Raw genomic sequence first — 22,461 nt, forward strand, 5'->3', positions numbered from 1 at the left:
TAAAAAAGAGAAGTTGGGTTTTATTCTCTTACGTACTGTACGAATTAAAAAAAAAAACAATTAATTTTACAAAAATATTTATTTAATATTATCAGTACGCAATCCTTCAGTGGCATCTGGTCTAGCAATTACTAGGCAACCTATTTGTCATGTGTCAATGTGGATATTACCTATCATTTATTTCATATCCTCCTAAGACCCACCATATAAAGTTTTCAATGTTTTAATTTGAACCTTATTCTGTAAGTAAATTAGAAAGAAATTCGTTTGTTTGAAAAAGCAATGAAAGAAAAGATGTATTATGCTACTTTATTTAGTTCATGAAAGGTTCAAATTAGGTTTCACGAATACTTAAATGTACATTTAGTCTCAGAAGGTTATCACTAAGATGACTGTATATATTTCTTATACCGTATTTCGCACTACAGAGAATGAGATAAAGCATAATCGAGGCGTTATACCAGCCATATCTCCGCTCCTTCAGCGTTGTTGCTGTATGGGGGCACTATATTCCATGAGTAAGTATATAAGTAGTGTGAGCGCGGCGCAGTACCTGTGTCTACTCTGTGGCGCCGACGACGACAACATGTCGCCGACGTGACAGCCCGGGACGGTCGACAGAGAGGGTGCTATGTGTAGGAATGGTAAGGAAAGGAAGTAGAATAGAATAATACTTTTTATTAAAGGATACACATGAATCAATTTTGCAATGAATTCTAATCATTAATAGTGGAATACAAAGTAACTATTTATATTTTCTAACACGCAGCGTTCTCAAGCCGCAGACCTTCGAAAATTATAACTATTATAAGTATAGATTATCTCCATCTCTGTCACTCCAATATAGCGAGAGCGGGAGAGATGTAGGTCTCACTGCATAACAGGGTTAGAGCTATTGTTCTCATGAGAGCCCTCGCAATAACTGTAATATGCAGGTTCATTTGAGATATTTTCCTCCAGCAAGCAAACTACAAAGGAAATGGTAAGTATCAGGTGATGTACAGCCGCCATCAGATATATCGGAGCTGTCGAGGTGCTCAAAATTATCTGAACACACACTCCTTGACAATAGAGGCGTGTTCAGATATTTGTGAGCACGTTGGCCGCTCCGATATATCTGATGGCGACTGTGCATAAGTCTCAAGAAAGTCGGCGGTACTTCGTGTCTGGAGTTTGGGCCCACACCTCCGGCTGGGAGCCACATGTCTGAGGGCCTAAAGTGTCATTCAATAGAACTTGCTAACTATGTAAACAAACCGCCATACTAAAATTGACACTGAATGTCAAATTACTAGTAAGTTTTGTTTACATAGTTCGCAAGTTCTATTGAATGACACTTTACCGCAAACACTGAACTACGCAAATTGTGGGTATCTTTCTCTTTTACTTCAATTAAGGCGTAATTAGAGTGACAGAGAAAAATGCCCGCAATTTGCGAACTTCGATTTTCGCAATTAAAGCCCTGACCACTTCGCCCCCAGCGCTCACTCACTGCACTAACTAGCGGATCGACACTAACATACTTCACCAGTTTCACCACTGTATTTTAATATTAAGTATATTTCTAACATATGTTTAAATTGACTCGCGTAATTGCTGTGATTACATTTGTACAAGTACATTATGTTTGTACTGTAGGAGCAGCACAGGAGCCCCCTGCTTATTACGATGTGTCAATGTCGGGTTTAACTTTCCGATTTAGGTCAAAAGGCGACATACCCTCCGCCGCGACCGATCCCTATAGTAAGGGTCTCCCCATACTTATCGACGCGGATTCGGCGAAAGCCGATAGTAAACAGCATAAACAGGTAAGGTTCGGTTCGGCTCCGTTCGGCCGTCGACGGCCGACGCGTCGGCGTCTTTTTCGCTCTTATTGCGTGGACATAAAGTTTCATTTCTATTGGCATTGCCGATTCCGCGTCGATAAGTTTGGGGAGACCCTTAGGGTTCTCTTCCGCGTCTCATCTGGTGTCTCCGCGGGTGCTGTTTGAGGCTGCACTTGTAGTCGCTATTATTGCTTTTTAAGATTCGTCCCATGCTTCTTCTGGTGACGTCGCAGGTTGGATTTATCGCTGAATTTGTAATTACAATGAGTACATATGAAAGGCTTTTCTCGAGTGTGTATCCTCTGGTGTTTTATCAAATCCGATTTATTAGTGCATTTGTAATCACAGTGGCTACACTGAAATGGCTTCGCCCCAATATGTTTCATCAGGTGATTTGGTAATTTTGACTTCTGACTGCATTTGTAATCACAGTGGCTACACTGAAATGGCTTCGCCCCAGTATGCATCATCAGGTGTCGTTGTAAGTTTGACTTCTGACTGCATTTGTAATCACAGTGGCTACACTGAAATGGCTTCGCCCCAGTATGCATCATCAGATGTTGTTGTAAGTGTGACTTCCGACTGAATTTGTAATCACAGTGGCTACACTGAAATGGCTTCACCCCAGTATGCATCATCAGGTGTCGTTGTAAGTTTGATTTATGACTGCATTCATAATGACAGTAGCTACACTGAAAAGGCTTCGCCCCAGTATGTGTCCTTTCGTGTACTCGTAAATCAGAACTATCCCTGCACTTGTAGTCGCAATGACTACATTTGTAAGGTTTTTTTCTAGTGAGTATTCTCTGGCGCCTCCGATTGTGCCTCTTCTGGTGACGTCGCATGTTTGATTCATCATTGCGTTTGAAATCACAGTCGCTACACTTAATAGGATTTCCAGCAATGTGTGTTGTTTGGTGTTTGCGTAAATCACTTTTACAAGAACTTGTGTAACTACTACAGTGACTACAATTAAAATTGTTCTCCAAAGAGTGACTCTTTAAATGAGTCTCCAAACTTTTCTTGGAACTTGTTGCATACTCACATTCAGCACACATGAAATTTGTAACACCGTGTTCGCTTTTCTCGTGTTCTCTCACAAGAAATTCGGTTTGAAACGTAGAACTACAAAAATCACAAGCAAGTGGTTTCTGTCCGGTCAATGAGTAGGTGTGTTGAATGTGTTCTCGTAAAAAAGACTTGTTCATGAAATACTTGCCACAGTGTTCGCAGGCGTATGGTTTGCCTCCACTATGAACAGTCTCGTCGCCGCGGAGGCGCTCGAGCACCACGGAACAAGCCATCGCGAGCTGTTCCCTGGCGCGGGCGGCGCTGCCCTCCGAACACACTGGAACACATTTACAAAACAATTTAAACAGGTTGTAAGTGTTATAACGCGTATAATTAATTTAACAAACATCTCGGCATTGTGTTATCGGCATCTGCAATATTTTTATTTTAACCGAGCTATAACAAACACAACCATCATCACCATCATCTATCGCATTGCCATTATCCCAATCGCTTGGGGTCGGCGAAGCATGTGTTTTTCCTCCATACTTCTCTGTCGTCCGTCATCTGTGCAGTTCATTCACTTGCGTTCGTATCATATCGTCTCTCACACTGTCCATCCACCTTTTCCTTGGTTTTCCATTTGTCTTACTTCCATCCACATTCATTCGTAATACCTTTCTCTTCACATGACTCATCCCTCCGCATCACAGGCCAATACCACGCTAGGCGATTCGCCCTTACTTTTGCTACTATGAGGCTTCCTCTTATATACTGATCCCTTATCCTATGCATTCTCGTCACGCCCCACATACATCTTAACATTTTCATCTCCGCTACATGCAATCTAAAAATATCCTCGCTATATAATCACGAGTATGGGCAGGGCCGGATTAAGCATGTCGGGGCCCCTAGGCAGTGCAATGCTCGGGGCCCCCTTAGGCCCTTACAGTCAATTCTGCATACATAATGTTCATTTTTCAGTTCAGGGAAGTAAGTTTGTGGTTTTAATTTCAACCTTCAGGTGTCAGTTGAGTCGATCCGAACATGCCAAGCGATGTCTTTTTCGCTCTTATTGCGTGGACATAAAGCTTTTTTCTATCAGTTTTTGCCGATTCCTTTTTGCGTCAAGTGCACTGTGGGGCCCTAGTAGGCCATAGGCCCCCGAGCATGATGTTTGAATTTCCCCATGATAATGCGTGTAATTACTCATCATTAGTCATAGTATTTCTTGGTTTAAATAGAATTGCAATTACTTATTAGTAACATTTACTTCTGTGTACTTAAAGTGAACACATCGGATAAGTCCTCGTTACTAGAGCAAATTATCATCACATTAACGTAATACGCGACACGGGTTCTTCCCTAAGTTCGATTGTTTGTGACCTGTTGTGTACTATGGATATTCAAGTTGAAGGTATGTATTTTACTTCTGGTATAGACTTTTTAAAGTTTCATTCAGCTTATTTGTGTGTATGAGGTGCTACGCCGACACAATGACTCTTTATATATTTTTATTTTCGATAATGTTTGTTGAAACTTTTACTTATGTTCCACGTCATTCCACGTGCTAATGAATACACGTAAATATTTCTTAAGACGTCTTTATTAAGATAAATAACAAACTAGCTGCCACAGTCAGCCTCCGTCTGAAAAAATGAAGGTCTACGCCAAATACCCAAATGCGTAGCACTTACTACGAAATATACGTGACTTTTTGAATTGCAATTAATTAAGTATTTTTTTGTTTTTAGGTACTACTATCAAGTGTTCTTTTGCCAGGATATATGTACTTGATACATCGTTATCAATAAACGACGCTGAATCAGGCACTGATAGAAATCGACGAGTGTTTCAAACTTTGTCGCAGTTACTTCCGAATGTTGAAAATGTCGATACCGAAATTTTTGAGAAAAACATTTCCAATATTTGTAAAAAAATTGAGTCCTACTGGAAACAATCAAATCGTATAAAAGCACGAATGCTTGCAAAACACAGCACCTGGCTGAACAGTTCAGTAGTCTACAATCTGTCAAGTGCAAGTGATAAGAACCAACAGCAACCAGCAGAGGCGGCAGTTAGTGATATTTCTTCTACGAGCGGCCAGCATCACAGAAAGGACTTCACAGATTGCAGCAAGAGATCAAAACGTCGCAGATTGGCGGAGTTTGCTAAGGTAGATAAATCCACTGTAGACTCTTTACTCATTGAATCAACCATATCTAACACCTCTTCTGTGGAATTCAATACTGACGAAGTTCTATCATTCTTAATAAGGCTAAGCGATTTTTGGTATTACTTGCCTTCCTCTGTCCATAAAGTATTAATTCACGGGTCGGAAGTAATTGATCATTTATTAGTATCTATCGGTGAACTCTCAGAAGAGGCTGCAGAGTCTTTAATAAGTTAGTAAAACAATTTAGACGAGATAACACGAGGAAAATGTATCGAGTAAAGTGTCATTTAATAGAACTTGCTAACTATGTAAACAAACCGCCATACTAAAATTGACACTAAATGTCAAATTACTAGTAAGTTTTGTTTACATAGTTCGCAAGTTCTATTGAATGACACTTTAGTTACAAATACCGACCTGATGAACACCACTGTGAAGTGTGGGGAGAGCCCTTTTTTTCTCAATAGCATTCAATAGTTAGTTAAATATTGTGCGAGGCTGAACAGCGATTGTCCGACCATAATACCATACGCCGAGCCACATGATTAAAATTAACGTAATAATAAAGATATTCCATAGGTTTAAATTCCTATTCATTCACCAGTCAAGTTAGCATGTAGGTACAGGGTCAACCAGAAAAGCAGCAAAAAAACGCGAGCGCAGCGAGCGCGAAATTTTTTGTTAAAAAATTGTGAAGGCCGGGCCGGGCCTAAAAATCCGAAGTTCCACAGTGAGCAGAGCTTTCATGCGAGGTCAACGCCGTGCTTCAGGATAAGCTCAGCTAGAGCACAGACGCCAACCAATGTCCATTGTATTAAAAAGCGAGGCCGCAGGCCGAGCTTGGCGCAGCGAGGCCAAAGGCTAAGCTGAAGAAGAGGAGATTTGGAAGACAAACCAAAAATGGAGGTAAAAAGTGAGGCTGAAGGTCGAGCTCAGCAATCTCCACATTACTTAACAAGCCCGAAGCATACTTATAACCAGCGAGGTGAGCTTTCATGCGAGGCAAAAGGCCAAGCTTCTTAAATCAATGTTTATATTTGTTAAAAAACGACGCCGAAGGTCGAACTGTAAGAAAGCAGCGCTCTGACACGAACCAATCGTCAAACGTTACTCGACAATAATATGTGCAAGAGTTACTCGGAGATGAGGTATTAGGCCCTCGGGAGCCTGAAAATCGAGCTCGATATTAAATCTTTAAATCTATAAAATAACATAATTTACATAATCAATTAATCTAATGATCGTGTATCTGAGAAACTGATATTGGACATTAAGTAGGTATTAGGTATGTTTATACCTAAATGTTTATTTAGGTACAATAAAAACAATATTTATGAATTTTGGCCATATGAAACAAATATTGTTTTGGGCGCGCGCGGGGCCGCCGGGGCCCCCTAGCCGAGGCGGGGCCCCCTATCCGAGGCGGGGCCCATAGGCAGTTGCCTACTCTGACTTAGGGTTAATCCGGCCCTGAGTATGGGTGGTACATTACATACCATAATGAATAATATCCGGGCGACAACATATAAAAACTCAAAAATGGGCGTTTTTCCAGATATAAGACCTAGCTAGATCGATTTTTCGCCCCCGAAAGCCCCCATATAGCAAATTTCATCGAAATCGTTAGAGCCGTTTCCGAGATCCCCGAAATATAATTATATATGTCGGGAATCGTGGGCGTATCATACTATCAGGAGCACATCAGGACGTTCAATCATGGATGACGAGCCCTCGTCAATGAAATACGTTATTCAACTCACAGTCTTTACTGGATAAGGCCGATTACAAATCATAGCACACGTTACACTTCTTATTCAAAGCAAACCAGTGGATTAGACCCAGGAACCGCCACAGACGTCATCTTCTCCCGTTCATTCTCAATATTCTCATCTGAAGATTGATTGACAGCATGACTTCAATTATTCTGGATTTCATTTGTTTTTGACAGCGCACTCTATGACGCCTTGGCGGAACTGCGCCGAACGCCACTCGGGTGTACGAGCTGTAACAACCTAGTTTGCTAGGTATTTGTCAAATATTGCGTGATGAAACGCCTCTCAAAGGCGATAGATGGCACACTTACGCTATTCTCCGACATAAATATAAATAAATATACAAGAATTGCTCGTATTAGATGAGCCGTACGTACGTACTTACGTATGTATAATGTAGCGTGGCTCGTACCGTACTATGTGCAGTAGTATCGTGGTGTGGCAGTACTCACCCGACACGCAGTCCTCGTCACTCGCCGCGTCCGACACCTCCGACTTGACCGCCCGCCCCTCCGCTACAACAACAACTCTACGTCATGCCGTGTCTTACATTTATAATTTAACAGTAGGTTGAGTAGGTATTAAAGACTCGCATTGTCGATCGTGGATTATCGCGATAGAGTTTGGTATAAGTATTTAGACAAAAAGAATGCTTGAAACAATGTATTTTTATGCAGCACACGGTGAAGGAAACATCGTGAGGAAACGGGACTATTCCCAGTAAGGCCTAGTCTCTCCTATGGGTTGGAAGGTCAAATGGCAATCGTTTTCGTAAAAACTAGTACCTACGGCAATTTTTCGGATTAGTTGCCAATCGGACCCCAGGCTGTGTATACACTTTTCTATACATCGAGTATGGCGGCGTGGGTAGTGGGTAGGAACTTAAGTTGGGGTACTTACTGTATAATGGATCTTAAAATTCTTAAATTAAACAATCTACTTATTATAGCCCGGAGTGCAATAGGTAGCTACAAAAATTAACACGTATTTATAACTTATTTCGCTTACTTTTACTTCGAAGATCGTATTCTTGAATTTCTGATGTTATAATCTTTAGTCCCGGTCCCGGTATATTGGTAGATTAGAGAAAAGCCTTACCAAAAATACAGTTTGTGTTTCCTATTCAAGTTGGTACTTACGAGACATCTCATGAATCTCATCACCTGTAACATCTTCGTTCGTCGACTCTGGCTTGACTAGGAGCTCTACACCTGAAACAAACATACTATTCGAGGTTTGTGTCGACGACTCAGGGATCTCGCACCCTCGCTCCGGGTCGTGCCTGGTGCCACAGATCTGGTTCAGTTCAGTGTGGCCACACTGCCATGTATCAGTGATATAATGAATTGATGAAGTTTAAATTTTCTAATTTTCAGCACAATAGTAAAAATTCTTCGGATAGATGACAGTATGAATCATATAACTGTGCAACATAGGACATTTTTCTAATATTTTTAATATAAAAAAATTGGATGATAGAAAATTTTAAATAGAACACCCCTAGATCGATAGTTTTAAAGCTGTCCAAAGAGAACTGCACTTTGTGCTTAAATTAGGATTGTCAAATAATAAACATGTCTAAATAGACACTTAAATAGTATACTTGTTAGATATATATGAGGAACACGGGCACAGGGAAGCAGGCGAAGGACTAACCGAGATCACGGTAAATGAATAACGCAATGGCATATGAGTGCGTATATTAATCCCACATTAATATCGTACTATACATCAATATACTTTGAGATAGCAAGCAATTATTTAAAATAAGTTTGTATAAGTTTTAAATGTAAAAACACAAATTAATAAAATAATGAGGGACGACACAATCTTACACGGCTGCTTGATCTGGGAGCCATAGAGAAAAGAGAGCGACCACAGATCTAATAGATCACAGATCAATGTACGGCATAGACAATATATTTCCAACAATACTCCATAGACGCGACCGCTACAGGCGCAATTGAAGTCTGTAATCCTCTTGAACTAGTGACTAGTACATGAAGCAGGTACTCACCCGACAGCGGGTCACCCCCGTCGCTCGCCGCGTCTCCGGCCGCCATGTTGAACCGGAGCATGTCATCTAGAGCAACACACATAATATTATACCCCACGTTCCACACAGTAACCAGGACTGAGAGCAATTTCTTCTTTGCAATAGTTGGTTAAGTACATCAATATTTTAGTACATTTGTTATCTTGAAGCATAAAAATACATACAAATTTTACATAAAAATTTTGAACAGACCTAATTTTATATCATTAGTAATAAGAAAAGTCAAAAGTTTAAAAGTAAAATATTATTTTACAAAAGGTTCTGTGTTAAGCTAATATCCATAAATTTTCAGTAACTTCACTGGGTGATCAGTCCAATATTCACATTATTTATGCATGTTTTAAACTGTATGTTTAGCACGCTGCTGACACATCGCACATTGTCACATCTTCTAACCTTGTTGTTAAAACGAGTTACTCACGCAATATCTCATCAGGTGTTAGATCTTCTTCCAGCATCTCCGGTTTGACCGGGGGCTCTTCACCTGAACCAAACATACAAGTTTATAAGCAACAGGCTAGTTCAGCCACAAGCTATTCAAACCTAGTAACCACTACTGTAAACCACATTCCCATTAGCAACCAAGTAGTGAGGGTGCGGAACAAACTGCCAGTAGATGTGGTCTCGGCCCACAATGTCAACATCTTAGACAAGCACTTACATGTGTCTTCTAATGCTTAGAAATGACATTGTCTGAAGATTGCTACACAGACAACATCAATTGTTATTACTGCTTGTCAGTTTAATATATAAAAATAATAATGTTCATTGAAGGGGAGTAGACTCACCTGATACAAGCTCACTGGTCCCATCTTCCTCCTGCATTTCTGGCTTCACTGATTCGATGGCAGATTCTTCCTCTAGAGCAAACAAACATAAAACAAATCACATTAAGTAGGTATCTTTTTGTTAAATTTATGCTCAAAGACATTAAAGAAGTTCAGTAACACTATCTGGCTGGATAATACCCATTAGGGCAGTCGACCCTTAGCAGGAGTGAGTATGGTGCCGTTGGTGGTGATAATAAATTTGTTATTTAATGGACTTCTGTATCTAATTCAACCAGAAACACTTAAAATTACTACTCGTTTGATGTGTGGTGCTTCTCTACCTTTGACTTGGCTCGCTCCCTGCGTGCGCGCCTGCAGCTCCGCCTGGCTGCGCTGCACTTGCAGCTTGAATTCGCTCGCGTCTCGCAGGCGGCCCACGCACATAGAGCAGATGCCGCACGAGCCCGAGCCGCCCACCACCAGCTGCAAGTTCAATTATACAAGCAGAAACAGTTTTCGCAATTTATGGTTTGTGTATTTAGTTTAGACATATTACAATAACTAGATTGTCATACTTTTACTTACATGTATATCGAAGCACTCTTTGATAATGTGGCCATATATCTCCGTTTTGCCGAGATGTGTGTACGGCGTCGTCAGGTCCTTGTCCGGAGGACACCGCAGGCAACAGCGACACGCGTGCGTCACGTCCATCACGATTCACGGCAACTGTGCGGTGCGCAGAAATACTCCAACGGATTCAAAATTAATTAGAGAATAAGTGTCAATAAAATTAAATTAAATAATATACATTATTAGATTTATTAGCAAGAAAATACGAAACCCTAAAAAACGTCGTACTCCCCGTACAAAGTGACATGACACCAGTGTTGCCAGATGGGTTTTACGTTCCGTTACGCGCACCTCTTAAAAATAGTACGCAAATTCAAGTTTGAGTACGCAGTATAAAATTTACTGTAAAATAGTAATTTGTGCAACTGGTGCATATGAGAGGCCTTAAAATTCGAAAGTGGTTTTATGAAACGAGAATTATAGCTGTTCAAGCAAATCTTGTCAGTAAAAAAAGGCGCGAAATTCAAATTCTCTATGAGACGATATCCCTTCGCGCCTACATTTTTCAAATTTGCCGCCTTTTTCTACTGACAAAATCTGCTTAACCAGCTATATGTACAGTTGCATACAATTCCTTATATACACACATATTAAAAGTACTTACTCTAGAGCCCCCTCCAGACCATGTGCGTGAATCGCGGCGCGAAGTTCGAAAATCGATTCCACACTCGCGTTCGCGCTTCGCGCCGCGATTCGCGCGCGAGTGTGGAGGGGCTTAAAATAAGTTCAGTAAACTAGCTTTGGTAAATATCGTCTGGACACGGCTTTATCATTTCGTCAGCTGACAACAGTGACAACCAAAACTCACTAGTTATTGTTAAGGCCCCATGGGCCATCGCCGGCCACTCCAAGGGACGCATTTATGCGTTAGAGGGAGCAAGTGATATTGCTATCTCATTCTACCGCATGGCTGAAAAAGGCGGCAAATTTGAAAAATGTAGGCGCGAAGGGATATTATTATCATCCCATACAAAATTTGAATTTCGCGCCTTGTTTTACTGACAAGATTTGCTTGAAGAAATACAGTAAAACTTCGTTTTCTGTAGGGTGAAAAGAGGTATGAAACCAAGTTACAGGTACAAATGTAAAATGGAGTATTACGCGGAAAATTGTATTATCGTTTTAAACTGTATGTATTATGTCTATAATTCACCTGTTAACATATGGTTAACATCCAATCCAATTAAAGAAAAGAATGCATAGTAATACTAACTCACAATTTGATCCTTTTTTGATCGATATAACAACTATTATAAACAACAAACATGAAAATATTGAATATTAAACCGCCATAAAAACTTAGAAAACGACAAACCAAAGCGCCAACACAACAACAGCAGAGCATAGCGCAAACCAAATTAACCAAAACAAAACATACAGCCAAAACGCGTTTCGAAAAACGATATCACTAACGAATCGATAAAAAATGTATGGGACAGAATGACATGACCCGTTGATGAGTTAAACTAAATCAAACTGTAATGCACAGGTAACATGTTCGATTTTGCCTTGACTATGATGTTGATGGTGCTAATGTCATTAGTTTGACCATTATGATTGGCAGTGTCTCTTGCTTGTCGTGCGTGCGACAGACACAGATAATCTATAGAAGTATGTTTGAGTAGTAAAAAAATTTTGGGTGCGTTCCTAAATAATATTAATCGGAAAACCTAACAAATATTTATTCTGTTAAAGTGGAGTAACAGGCTGTCAGGTGATAAAATATAAAAATAGTACGCAAATCGCCGGATGAGTACGCGGGTACGCAGACCATAAAATAGTACGCAAAGCGTACTATGGCGTACCCATCTGGCAACGCTGCATGACACTGACATTTAACATTGGTTTGACAGTTAGCAAAGCTAAGGGTACGTTCAGAAATAGTAGTAAGTCTGAAGCTGTAACAAATAGGCAACTTTAGTCCGGTCCGAGGCTTTGTTCGATCGCGTGGAAGGTGGTCCGCCGTAATACACTACCGCACCGCACCAAGGTCACAGGTAAGTGAGAACGATATACCAAGGTCGCGATACGGTGCGGTAGTGTGGCATGGCTCTACGAGTTTCGGATCTCTCGGACTGAAAATATTTTCATGACCATAGATAATCTCGGATTGAATGTCAATTAGGGTTGCCAGATGGAAAGGCGCTATTATGGGGAAAAAATATCAATTTTTCGAGATTTTGGAACTTGAGTCGGGAAAAAAAAACATTGAAATTAAAGTAATTGTATTAAAAACAACGATATTTTACATTATTGTCACTACGTCAGCTGGTCTGCCTGACGCGCTCGACGCGGGTCGCTCGCTCGCTCGACGACAGTTCAGAACTTGAAATAATTGTTTTATAATGTGAAGCTGTTTTTCGGGACAGTTTTCACTTTGTCGGGAATCGGGTACACATGCTAAAAATCGTGATAATCCCGCCAAATCCCGACCATCTGGCAACCCTAACGTCAATTCAATCCCATCAAAAACATTACATGTAAAAAGGTGCAAGTCTCGCAACGCTTTTACTACAAAAAAGTTTTGAGATGTAATATGAAACCAAGTCGGTTATTTTAATCAGTGCCAGGGGGTGTTAAAACCGTATCAATAAGATATCTTTAATTTGTAATACGTATAATGGTCGTTAGCTTGTTTGTAGATTATGGCAACACCAATATCTCCATATCCACAAGAAGGTCCCTGTCGGTAGATAATGACACATACGACATAATAACTCTGCAGTAATTTTCATAAACAGCTCGGAAGTGTTATTTTGTAAACATTTTTGACTTTTATGATATTTTTTCGTTATCTTCCTTTGCATGTTCCTTTGTGGCACTCTACAGACCACGCGTGTAGCCTGATTTTGATATGACTTACTTCAATTGATTTGTCTTGATGTTCCCTATGTCACTCTTAACACGCGTCAATCAGGCGAATTTCAAGATGTATGTTAGTCATTGAATGTAAGTGGTATGTGTATATAGTTTAAATTGTGTTGTTAATTTGTGTTCCAGTGTGTTCGGAGGGCAGCGCCGCCCGCGCCAGGGAACAGCTCGCGATGGCTTGTTCCGTGGTGCTCGAGCGCCTCCGCGGCGACGCGACTGTTCACAGTGGAGGCAAACCATATGGCTGCGAATACTATGGCAAGCATTTCGGAAATAAATATATTTTAAGGAATCACATACAAAACACACACTTGTCGATCGGACAAAAACCATTTGCTTGTGATTTTTGTAGTTCTACGTTTCAAACCGAATCGCTTGTAACAGAACACGAGAAGACGGACACAGACACGGACAGAACACGAACACGGTATTACAAATTTCATGTGTGCTGAATGTGAGTATACAACAAGTTCCAAGAAAAGTTTAGAGATTCATTTAAAGTGTCACTCTTTGGAGAATAATTTCAATTGTAGTCACTGTAGTTACACAAGTTCGTGTAAAATCACTTTTACACAAACACCAAACGATACAGATGGCTGGAGAGCCTTTAAAGTGTAGCTACTGTGATTTCAAATGCAATGTTGAATCAAACCTGCGACGTCACCAGAAGACGCACAACCGGAGGCACCAGAGAATACTCACTGGAAAACAGCCTTACAAATGTAGTCATTGTGGCTACAAGTGCAAGGATATGTCAGACTTACGAAAACACGAAAGGACTCATACTGGCGAGAAGCCTTTTACATGCAGTTACTGTGATTATAAATGCAGACAGAAACAACACCTTACAGTTCACCAAAGAATACACACCGGAGAGAAGCCGTACAGTTGTAAGCATTGCGACTACAGGTGTAGTGGTAGTTCTAGTTTACGAGATCATGAAAGGACACATACTGGCGAGAAGCCTTTTCAGTGTAGCCACTGTGGCTACAAATGCAGTCAGAAATCACGTTTAAAAATACACCTGATGAAGCATACTACAGCGAAGCCACAACAATGTGGCAGTGGCGAAGTGTCGGCAGACTGTGGACTTGGGCAATCACCAAATAATACATTCAGGAGAGATGCGGTATAAATGTAGTCTTTAGTAGAAAATATACTTAGTCTCCAGACCAGAGATTCTCTGTATGCTGAATACACAATGATCAGAAGCGCCATGAATATACCCACTGCAAGCACGCAAGTCGACATAATAGAACGCGTTACAAATCCACCTATGAACAAAGTATATCTAAAAACCCTAGCGTAGTTCAAAAATAGTGAATGTGATCCGCTAGTTACCGGCATAGGGTGTGTCGGATGTGGTCTATGTGATGTATGTGTCGTGGTTCTATAAATATAAACGTTGTCTGATTTAATTTAAAAAACACTGCAAACGCTTAATATTTAATAAACAAAAGGAAATGGCAAATGTACGTACCTTGGAGGATACAACTAAACGGAGTAGCCATTAACAGGCTTTCCCCTCTGTCGAAAATAGGCGGCCAACGGTCATACACAATGTATGGACTGACGTTTATCTGACATGGCTATTTTTACGTTACGCATACATTTGACGTTCCCCTCCCCCGCAAAAATCGGCAGACTGTTTTGTACAGAAAATTACAGACATGGCGTCTCCGTTTGATTATATCCTCCAAGGTACGTACCTAATAGGAAAAATAAATAAGTAAATAGAATAATAGATGAGTAGTTTACAAGATTTTAGCACTCTGTTATTTATTCAATTATATGCACTGAAGTTTATTTTGCCCTTTTTTTCATTAGCGGCTAAGTCTAAATATTGTATTTGTGTTGTGTAGATGTTAAGTACGGAGCTAATTTAATTTATTTTAATTGGTAACCTGGTCTGGGCTGAAAAACAGCGCTGCAGTGTCACTCATGCTGAGTTGATGCTGGCAGCATTATGCTGACGCCCAAACCATTTGTCACAGCAAATGTTTAGTTATTAAGTTACAATAGTCTAGTAAAGTTTTTAGGTAATAGGTATGTCGGAGCGAGACACCAGAAAGACGTATTGCAGTATTACAGTTCATAGTTAGACCCCTGTATAAAGTCGATTAGCAATGTTTTGCTACGTATTATTTGCTTGTAACGGAATAATAAAGTTGCGTAGAGAGTATAACGCCATCTATTGGCGTATTGTTGAACTAAGATGACAGGTAAAAGGCTTTGGAACGTCAAGAGGTGTATCTTGAGTGAACGTAGGCACGAGCTGGCATTTTTGTCGTTATGTTGGTAGACTGGTCAGGCAGGTTTGCCAACTTGAATTGGAGGCGGGAGTAGTTAGCTCCGCCGCTGGTACCTTCTTGATCGGACCGCGCTAGAGATCGGACGTTAGCCAAGCTCGTGCCTAAATCGCCACGTTCCTGAAGGCTTATACCTGAAGGATTATTCTGAAAGTTTATAGATTCCAACTTTCTTTAACTATTTAGCTAAGTGTTTTATTTCAAGTGTTATTTTGATTTATTACGTGTGATTAGAAGCGTAATTTTGTAAAATAAAGAAAATATGTGTTGTTTTGAAAAGATGTGTCCCGCCGAGTTTGTTGCCGGTCCCATATTGGGATACCCTTTTAAATCTTCTCGGGTCAGAGGTGTAGGGTTGGAGCCGGTTTAGTTTGACTTAAATAAAGATTTGAACGATTTCATGTGATCTTTTTATTTTAAATCAAATTCTTTTGGATCCAAATAGTGATTGGTCGTTTTGATTATTTAGTACTGAAATATAGTAGGCACTAGTATGGATAACGAGTCCGAATGTTTATTTCATGCGTGGGTAGCATACCTACTATTTTGGCTTTGAAGCAATACATAGAGGTACCATGCCCACCCGCCAGCGTTCGCCGCTTTTTGACAGGTATATGTTTATAGGTTAAGTATCTTCTTTTTTTTAATAATTCGCTGAATTCGCTGTTGTGTTGTGACAATAAATACATCTTCTTCTTCTTCATATATATATATTAAAATAAGACTCACAAGTACAATATTTTTCTAACCCCCCGTTGCACAATGTATTATAATAATTATCCAGCATGATTACAAACGACCAGGTACCCTGGCCAGGCCTGACCAGGCCAAGCAAGCTGGCTTGGAAGACCTAGTCGCGGGTCTCAGGGTCTCGGTGAGTATGCCAGCATCATAAGTACGCGCACCCGAGCTGCATATATCGTCATTGTTAGTAGCTCTGTACTACTTACAGGGTTAGTGTGTGTTATAGTCAAGTAAGTAGTGTCTTGGTCAGTTGTGTACAAGTCTGTAACAACCCTATTGTGGTCTTGTGCGGTGTCGGCATTTACACAAACATCAAAGGCGTCGGTCCACTTTTAAGATATACACTACTAATATTATAAATGTGAAAGTGTGTCTGTCTGTCTGTCTGTGTGTTACCTCTTCACGCTTAAACCGCTGAACGGATTTAGTTTAAATTTGGCATAGAGATAGTTTGAGTCCCGGGGAAGGACATAGGCAATTTTTTATGTCGGAAGTCATCCCTAAAGAGGGTGGAAATGAGAGAATTAATGAATTGCCTGTTAATTGGTGAAAGCAATGCTCAAATTGAATGATTGCTATTACATTTTATCCAGGCGCTATTCTTACTCAAGCTGAGGTTACTGGAGGAGTGTCTCTTCTGGCTGCCGATACAGATTCCATCGTATTTTCAGAGAAATGTACGAACGTGTCTTGCTATTTCAATCAGTCTTGGTACAAAAGGTCCTGAGGTTGACTGAAGTGGCATGACAAATACGAACAAGAAAATACGATGGGTTCCGTTTATTCCAATGAGGTCCGGAACAGGGATGTTGCGGATGCGGATATTCAAAGGCTCACATTCGCGGATGCGGATGCGGATGTCAAGATTAGGTACTTAGAAAACGTCAAATATTACATTTTTAGTATTTTTTTATTAAAAAAACGAAGCGTTTAGTATTTGAACAAGAATATAGGTGCGTTATGTTTAATAAACAGCAACTTAGCCGACTTTTCTGGATCTAGACGATTTCGTTATAGGTAATGACGAAATTACCTAGCACTTAAGCCGCCGCTAAGACGTTCCTGTACCGACTTGTTCGACATCCGCATCCGCATAAGCTCCGCATCGATTTTATGCGGATGCGGATGTTCGCAACATCCCTGGTCCGAAACTCTAAAATAGCACATTTTAAAAGCAAACTAGCTTGCACTTCACCGACACTGATAGCAAAGTTGACGAACATATTTTACTTAACTCGCGACCCGCGCCGGTTCAGAAGCACCCGCTATCGCATCCGCGGCGCGCGCGCTCGTTTCCCAGGTACGTGGGGGGTAGGGGGATTGTATCACAGTTGGGGGGGGGGGGCTTATCGGTAATGCCTCTGCTCATCCCTAATACGTAAAGTGGGTTAGTGGAACTAGTTGCCGTATGCATTGGCGTGTGCATGAGTATTCACTAGACTTATATCGACCGGGACATATCCCGGTTCATAAACCGTGATTACCTTTTGTATTGTTTTCGAGCTCCCGATATTTCAACGCAGTTACATGCACGTGGTAATATAGAAGGCTACTTTTCCCCCAAATATAACGCCTGGCATTGTTATATTTGTATTAAATACATAATTAGCTATATCACACCAAACGAGTCGCACGGACGAACGATGACAGAATTACATCATTTAGATATCGTTTTGATGTCAAAACATAAGTTTGAATTGGCTTCCTAGAAAATGTAGGGAAGTGAGTAAGGTATAGGAAGAATAAAACCTCATGCTCTAGTTCATTATATTTATTCTACAAACCAGTGCACCCCGTCATATATCTCGCGTTTCAGGAGCAGAACCCTCGTCCCATATCAGCAGTCAAATTATAAACAAGTAACCGTCAAAAATATTTTTTGCTACACACTTTTATTGCCGACTGTACTTTGCATGTCTCTAATACGTCTCGATACCTTTCAAGTGAACCTAAACTCAATGTATTTATGTTTTCCCATCGAAGAGTTCCGTTTGCTACCTTCCGACTGCATAATCAGATCAGCTCCATGTTAGCATATTATTGCATTGTCATCGTAAATACGGAAGTAGGTATGCGAAATTTCAGTTCAATGAGACAGACAAGTGGTTAAAATTTAAGTTACAAGATTTGAAGTTCCATACAAATAATTTAGGTAGGTATATACGGGGTTACGGGGTCAAGTTAAATAAAAGTGTGTAAAATACCCCTCCCTTTGTTTCCCCATAAAGTTTTAAGTGTTAATGTATTGTTTGTCATATTATCATTAGTCATAAAACTGAAACCGTTACCTTTTCAGGGTTTTCGTAAGGTTATCCTATATATAGGTTAGGTTTGTTTGATGAAAATCCTGAAAAGTGACGCGTTTCTGAACGAAATAAGTTATGACTAACGAAAATGCGGGCAAATAATACATTATGACTTAAAACTTTTTGAGAAACAATAGAGACTTTATAAAAATATCCTTCGCCGTGCGTTCCCCATAGCGTTTTAACCAGCCGGCCTAGCCAAGGTCGGTCGGGTTTTAAAATTTGCCCGTGAGTTTCGCAGTTGTATCGTAAATAACTATTATGCTTGACACACTAAGATCGGCACTGCTTCCGAAACATATTATATTTCCCAAAACTCAACATCATAGTATTTAAGTACATATGTATAATATAAATAGTTGATATATTTGTATAAATAAAAAGAGCATACGCAAGTCAAAGATCTTAATTTCAGACCCATATTGTCACAGTGACAATAGTATGAGGTCTCTAGCGACTTCCATATTGATTTTTAAAGAGGCCCACTGATTAACAGTCCTCCGGACGGAATCGGCCTGTCAGTTAGAAGAAAATTTTGACAAATCCGAACAACTGACAGGCCGATACCGTCATTCATTTCATTTCATTTCATTTATTTATTTCTTTAACAATAATACATTGTGTTAGAAAACTTATGAACTAATTACATGCTTATAATTTAATTAAACTTAGTATGATGGGACATGTCAGCAAATAAATAATTTTCAAATAATAATTTAAACAATGAATAACAAGTCACAAGTAAAAATAAAATAATATAATGTCAAATATAAAACGTTGAAAACTCATAATTTTTAATACTACGTACAATTAAATAAATATTTGATAACATGTCAATTCATACAAAAACAAAATACTTAACTTAACGAACCACATGTCAAAATTAAATTAAATAGATTCATTGTTGTATTGGAAAAACTCTTCGACTGAATAAAAACATTTTGCTAGCAAAAATGACCTTAATTTATTTTTAAATATGAATGGGTTAGAAACTGCTTTGAGTTCTGTGGGTAGCCTATTAAAAACTTTGATAGCCTGGTACCGAGCACAGTACTCCGTGACCTTTAGCTTTGGTGTAAAGGGGCGGTTCAGGTTTTTTGTCCTAGTTGCCAGTCTGATCGCCCGAGCCTCTACAGTTTCACTACTTGTCAGAGATTTTACTAAGTCCGTACAGAGTATCATAATATAAAGGCATGGTACAGTTAGAATTTCTAATTTGGCGAACAAGTCTTTACATGAAACCCACTGAGGTATACGCATGATTATTCTTATTGCTCGCTTTTGAATTATGAAAGCCCTTTTTATATTGTAACTATACGTTGCCCCCCAAAATTTAATGCTGTATCTGAGTTTCGAGTCAACTAAAGCGTAATATACAGTTTTCAATCGATCTATTCCGATGATATCTCTTAAATTTCTCAGAGCGAAGCAGGCAGAACTAATAGTGTTTTCGATTTGATTCAATTCCTGTTTCCAGTTAAGAGAAGAATCAATTTCTATCCCTAAAAACCGGACAACCTCAACGGAACGTAGAGTGTCGTCGCCATAGACTAGTTCTAGAATATCCTTATTTTTAGGATCACTCTTAAACTGGACGACACTTGTTTTCTCCGTATTTAATTTCAAATTGTTATCTCTGAACCACTTATGGAAAACCGAAAGAGCCGTTTTAATATTATTTTTAAGTTCAACTTCGTTACTTGCACTGATAATAGCATTTGTGTCATCAGCAAATATCACCACGTTTAAATTACTTAGCGAGTTCTGTACGTATTTTATGACGTCATTAATAAATATAATAAAGAGAATAGGACCTAAAATAGATCCTTGTGGGACCCCTCTAGTAATTGTGGTAATTTTTGACTTGAAGACTTTGTCTTGTCCCTCATCTATGTTTTTGATTTCTACATACTGTTTTCTGTTCTGTAAATAATTTCTAAGTATTTGAAGATTTTTTCCCCTTACTCCGTAGTATTCTAACTTTCTTAAGAGAATTTTATGGTCCACTGTATCGAAAGCGGAGCTCAAATCTAGGAAGAGACCCGCTACTTTTTTTCCATTGTTGAGGTACTGTACTACGTCGTTAAGTAAAGTATCTATTGCATCCGTAGTACCAATATTTCTTTGGTATCCGAATTGTCTAGGATTTATTACATTGTGTTTATTTAGGTGTGTACTGAGCCTTTTTTTGATCACTTTCTCGAATAATTTTGACATAACCGGTAATAAAGAAATCGGTCGATAATTTTTTGGATCATTCTTAGCATGTTTTTTATAAACTGGAAGAATTTTTGCAACTTTGAGTTGATCGGGAAAGCAGCCTAGTTCATAGCATTTATTAAAGAAGTATGCTAACGGGCCCGCTAGTACATCAATATTTTCCTTGTAAATTGTAATCGGCATTTCATCATGGCCACAAGATTTTTTATTTTTCATGGAAGAAACAAGGCTTACAATTTCTGCAGGTGTTACCGCCCACCACTTCATGTCATTGTAACTTGTATTTATATTACTCCTAACCATTCCAAGTGCATTGCTACAGTCACCTACACTAGCGTTCTTGCCGTGATCAAACTTGCTCGAAAAAATGTCTGCAACTTCCTTTGAGTTACAAATTACTTTGTTGTCTACAACTAGCTGTATTGATTTTTTATTAGTCTTCTTAATCTTATTTCTACATTTATTGACCAATTTCCAAATACATTTCACAGAATCTTTGGATCCGTCTACTTCTGCTTGTACGGCAAGTCTCCTAGCTTGTCTCATGACTTTTCTATAGAGTTTTATGTATCTATCTCTATAACTTAAGATGCTGCTGTCACATTCGGATTTACTGACAGAGTTCAAAAATCTTTTCATTTTACTTGATACCTTAATCCCTTGAGTAACCCAATTAAGTGTTTCCCGCTTATTTTGCAATATTTTTCTTCTCTTTTTTTTGAAACTTTTTTGGAAAATTTCTTTAAATGTGTCTAAGAACTTATTTACTCCTAGCTCATACCAGTTTACAGATGTTAGAAGGTTTCTAAATGTTTCATTATTAGTTTTGTTATAGATCCTTTGTTCTGTAAAAATGTACTTTGGAAGTTCTTTTTTGTTTTTATGTTCGAAGTAGAAATCACCAGAAATTCCTGCGTGCCCATCAGCTAAATTATTATAATCAATTTTATAGCAAATAATATTCTCATCGGAAAGATTAGTTATTATATTGTCGATGCTTGATTCTGAACCATTTCTCCTAAATGTGGGTACATTAAACATCAAACTAAAGCCATAACAGTTCAATAATGTTACAAAGTCGTCCTTTTTTTTGTCGGCGACGAGAAGATTAATGTTAAAATCACCGCAGATTATACATTTTTTATTCGCAAAATACTCTAACAACATTTCTAGTTTCTGCATAAATTCACCTAAATTATTGTCTATGGGATTTCGATACAGACAAATGATACAAGTATTGGTGATACTATCTTTAACGCCACATATCTCAAAATGTTCCATCGCATATAAGTTCATACAAATAGGCAATTCTTCACACTTTCTATCAGTTGAAGCTAATATTAAAGTGCCTCCTCTTTTCTTATTTATTCTGGTATTATAAGTAGCTAAGAAATAGTTAGACAAAGAAAAAGAGGGTACCGCAGTACTGTTTAAAAAATGCTCACTTAAACATATATAGTGCAAAGGCTTTTCCCTTTCATTTATGTACAGTTCAAGTTCATGTCGCTTATTATTAACACCACAGATATTTTGATGAAATACATTCAAATTACTTTCTTTCGTTCCTTCTTCAAGCATTGAACAATTTGTTACTGTGTCTACGCTTCGATATAATATTTCATCGTTGCTGGCTACGAAAAAACGTTGTTTCAGCTTCGGTCATATTATTTCGGCCCAGCTCGGTAGTGTTTGTGTCATAATTATTTGAAATGTTATGAGCATGTTCCTTGTCCGAGTTGTCTGTGGACGAATCATGTCGTTCGATAT

The 22,461-nt window shown here is 39.2% G+C and overlaps 1 protein-coding gene across 1 annotated transcript; it reads right to left on the reverse strand.

Moving 5' to 3' along the window:
• Nucleotides 1-7,166: 7,166 nt before the first annotated feature.
• On the reverse strand, nt 7,167-10,325 carry LOC134658243 (uncharacterized). The gene is made up of 5 exons (XM_063513854.1): nt 10,197-10,325; nt 9,953-10,094; nt 9,263-9,325; nt 8,803-8,868; nt 7,167-7,300 (listed from the first exon to the last, which is right to left on the reverse strand). The coding sequence occupies exons 1-5, from the start codon at nt 10,323-10,325 to the stop codon at nt 7,167-7,169; spliced, it is 534 nt and encodes a 177-aa protein (XP_063369924.1).
• Nucleotides 10,326-22,461: the final 12,136 nt, after the last annotated feature.

This window comes from Cydia amplana, chromosome 21, assembly GCF_948474715.1.
Source record: "Cydia amplana chromosome 21, ilCydAmpl1.1, whole genome shotgun sequence".
Classification (NCBI taxonomy): Eukaryota; Metazoa; Arthropoda; class Insecta; order Lepidoptera; family Tortricidae; genus Cydia; species Cydia amplana.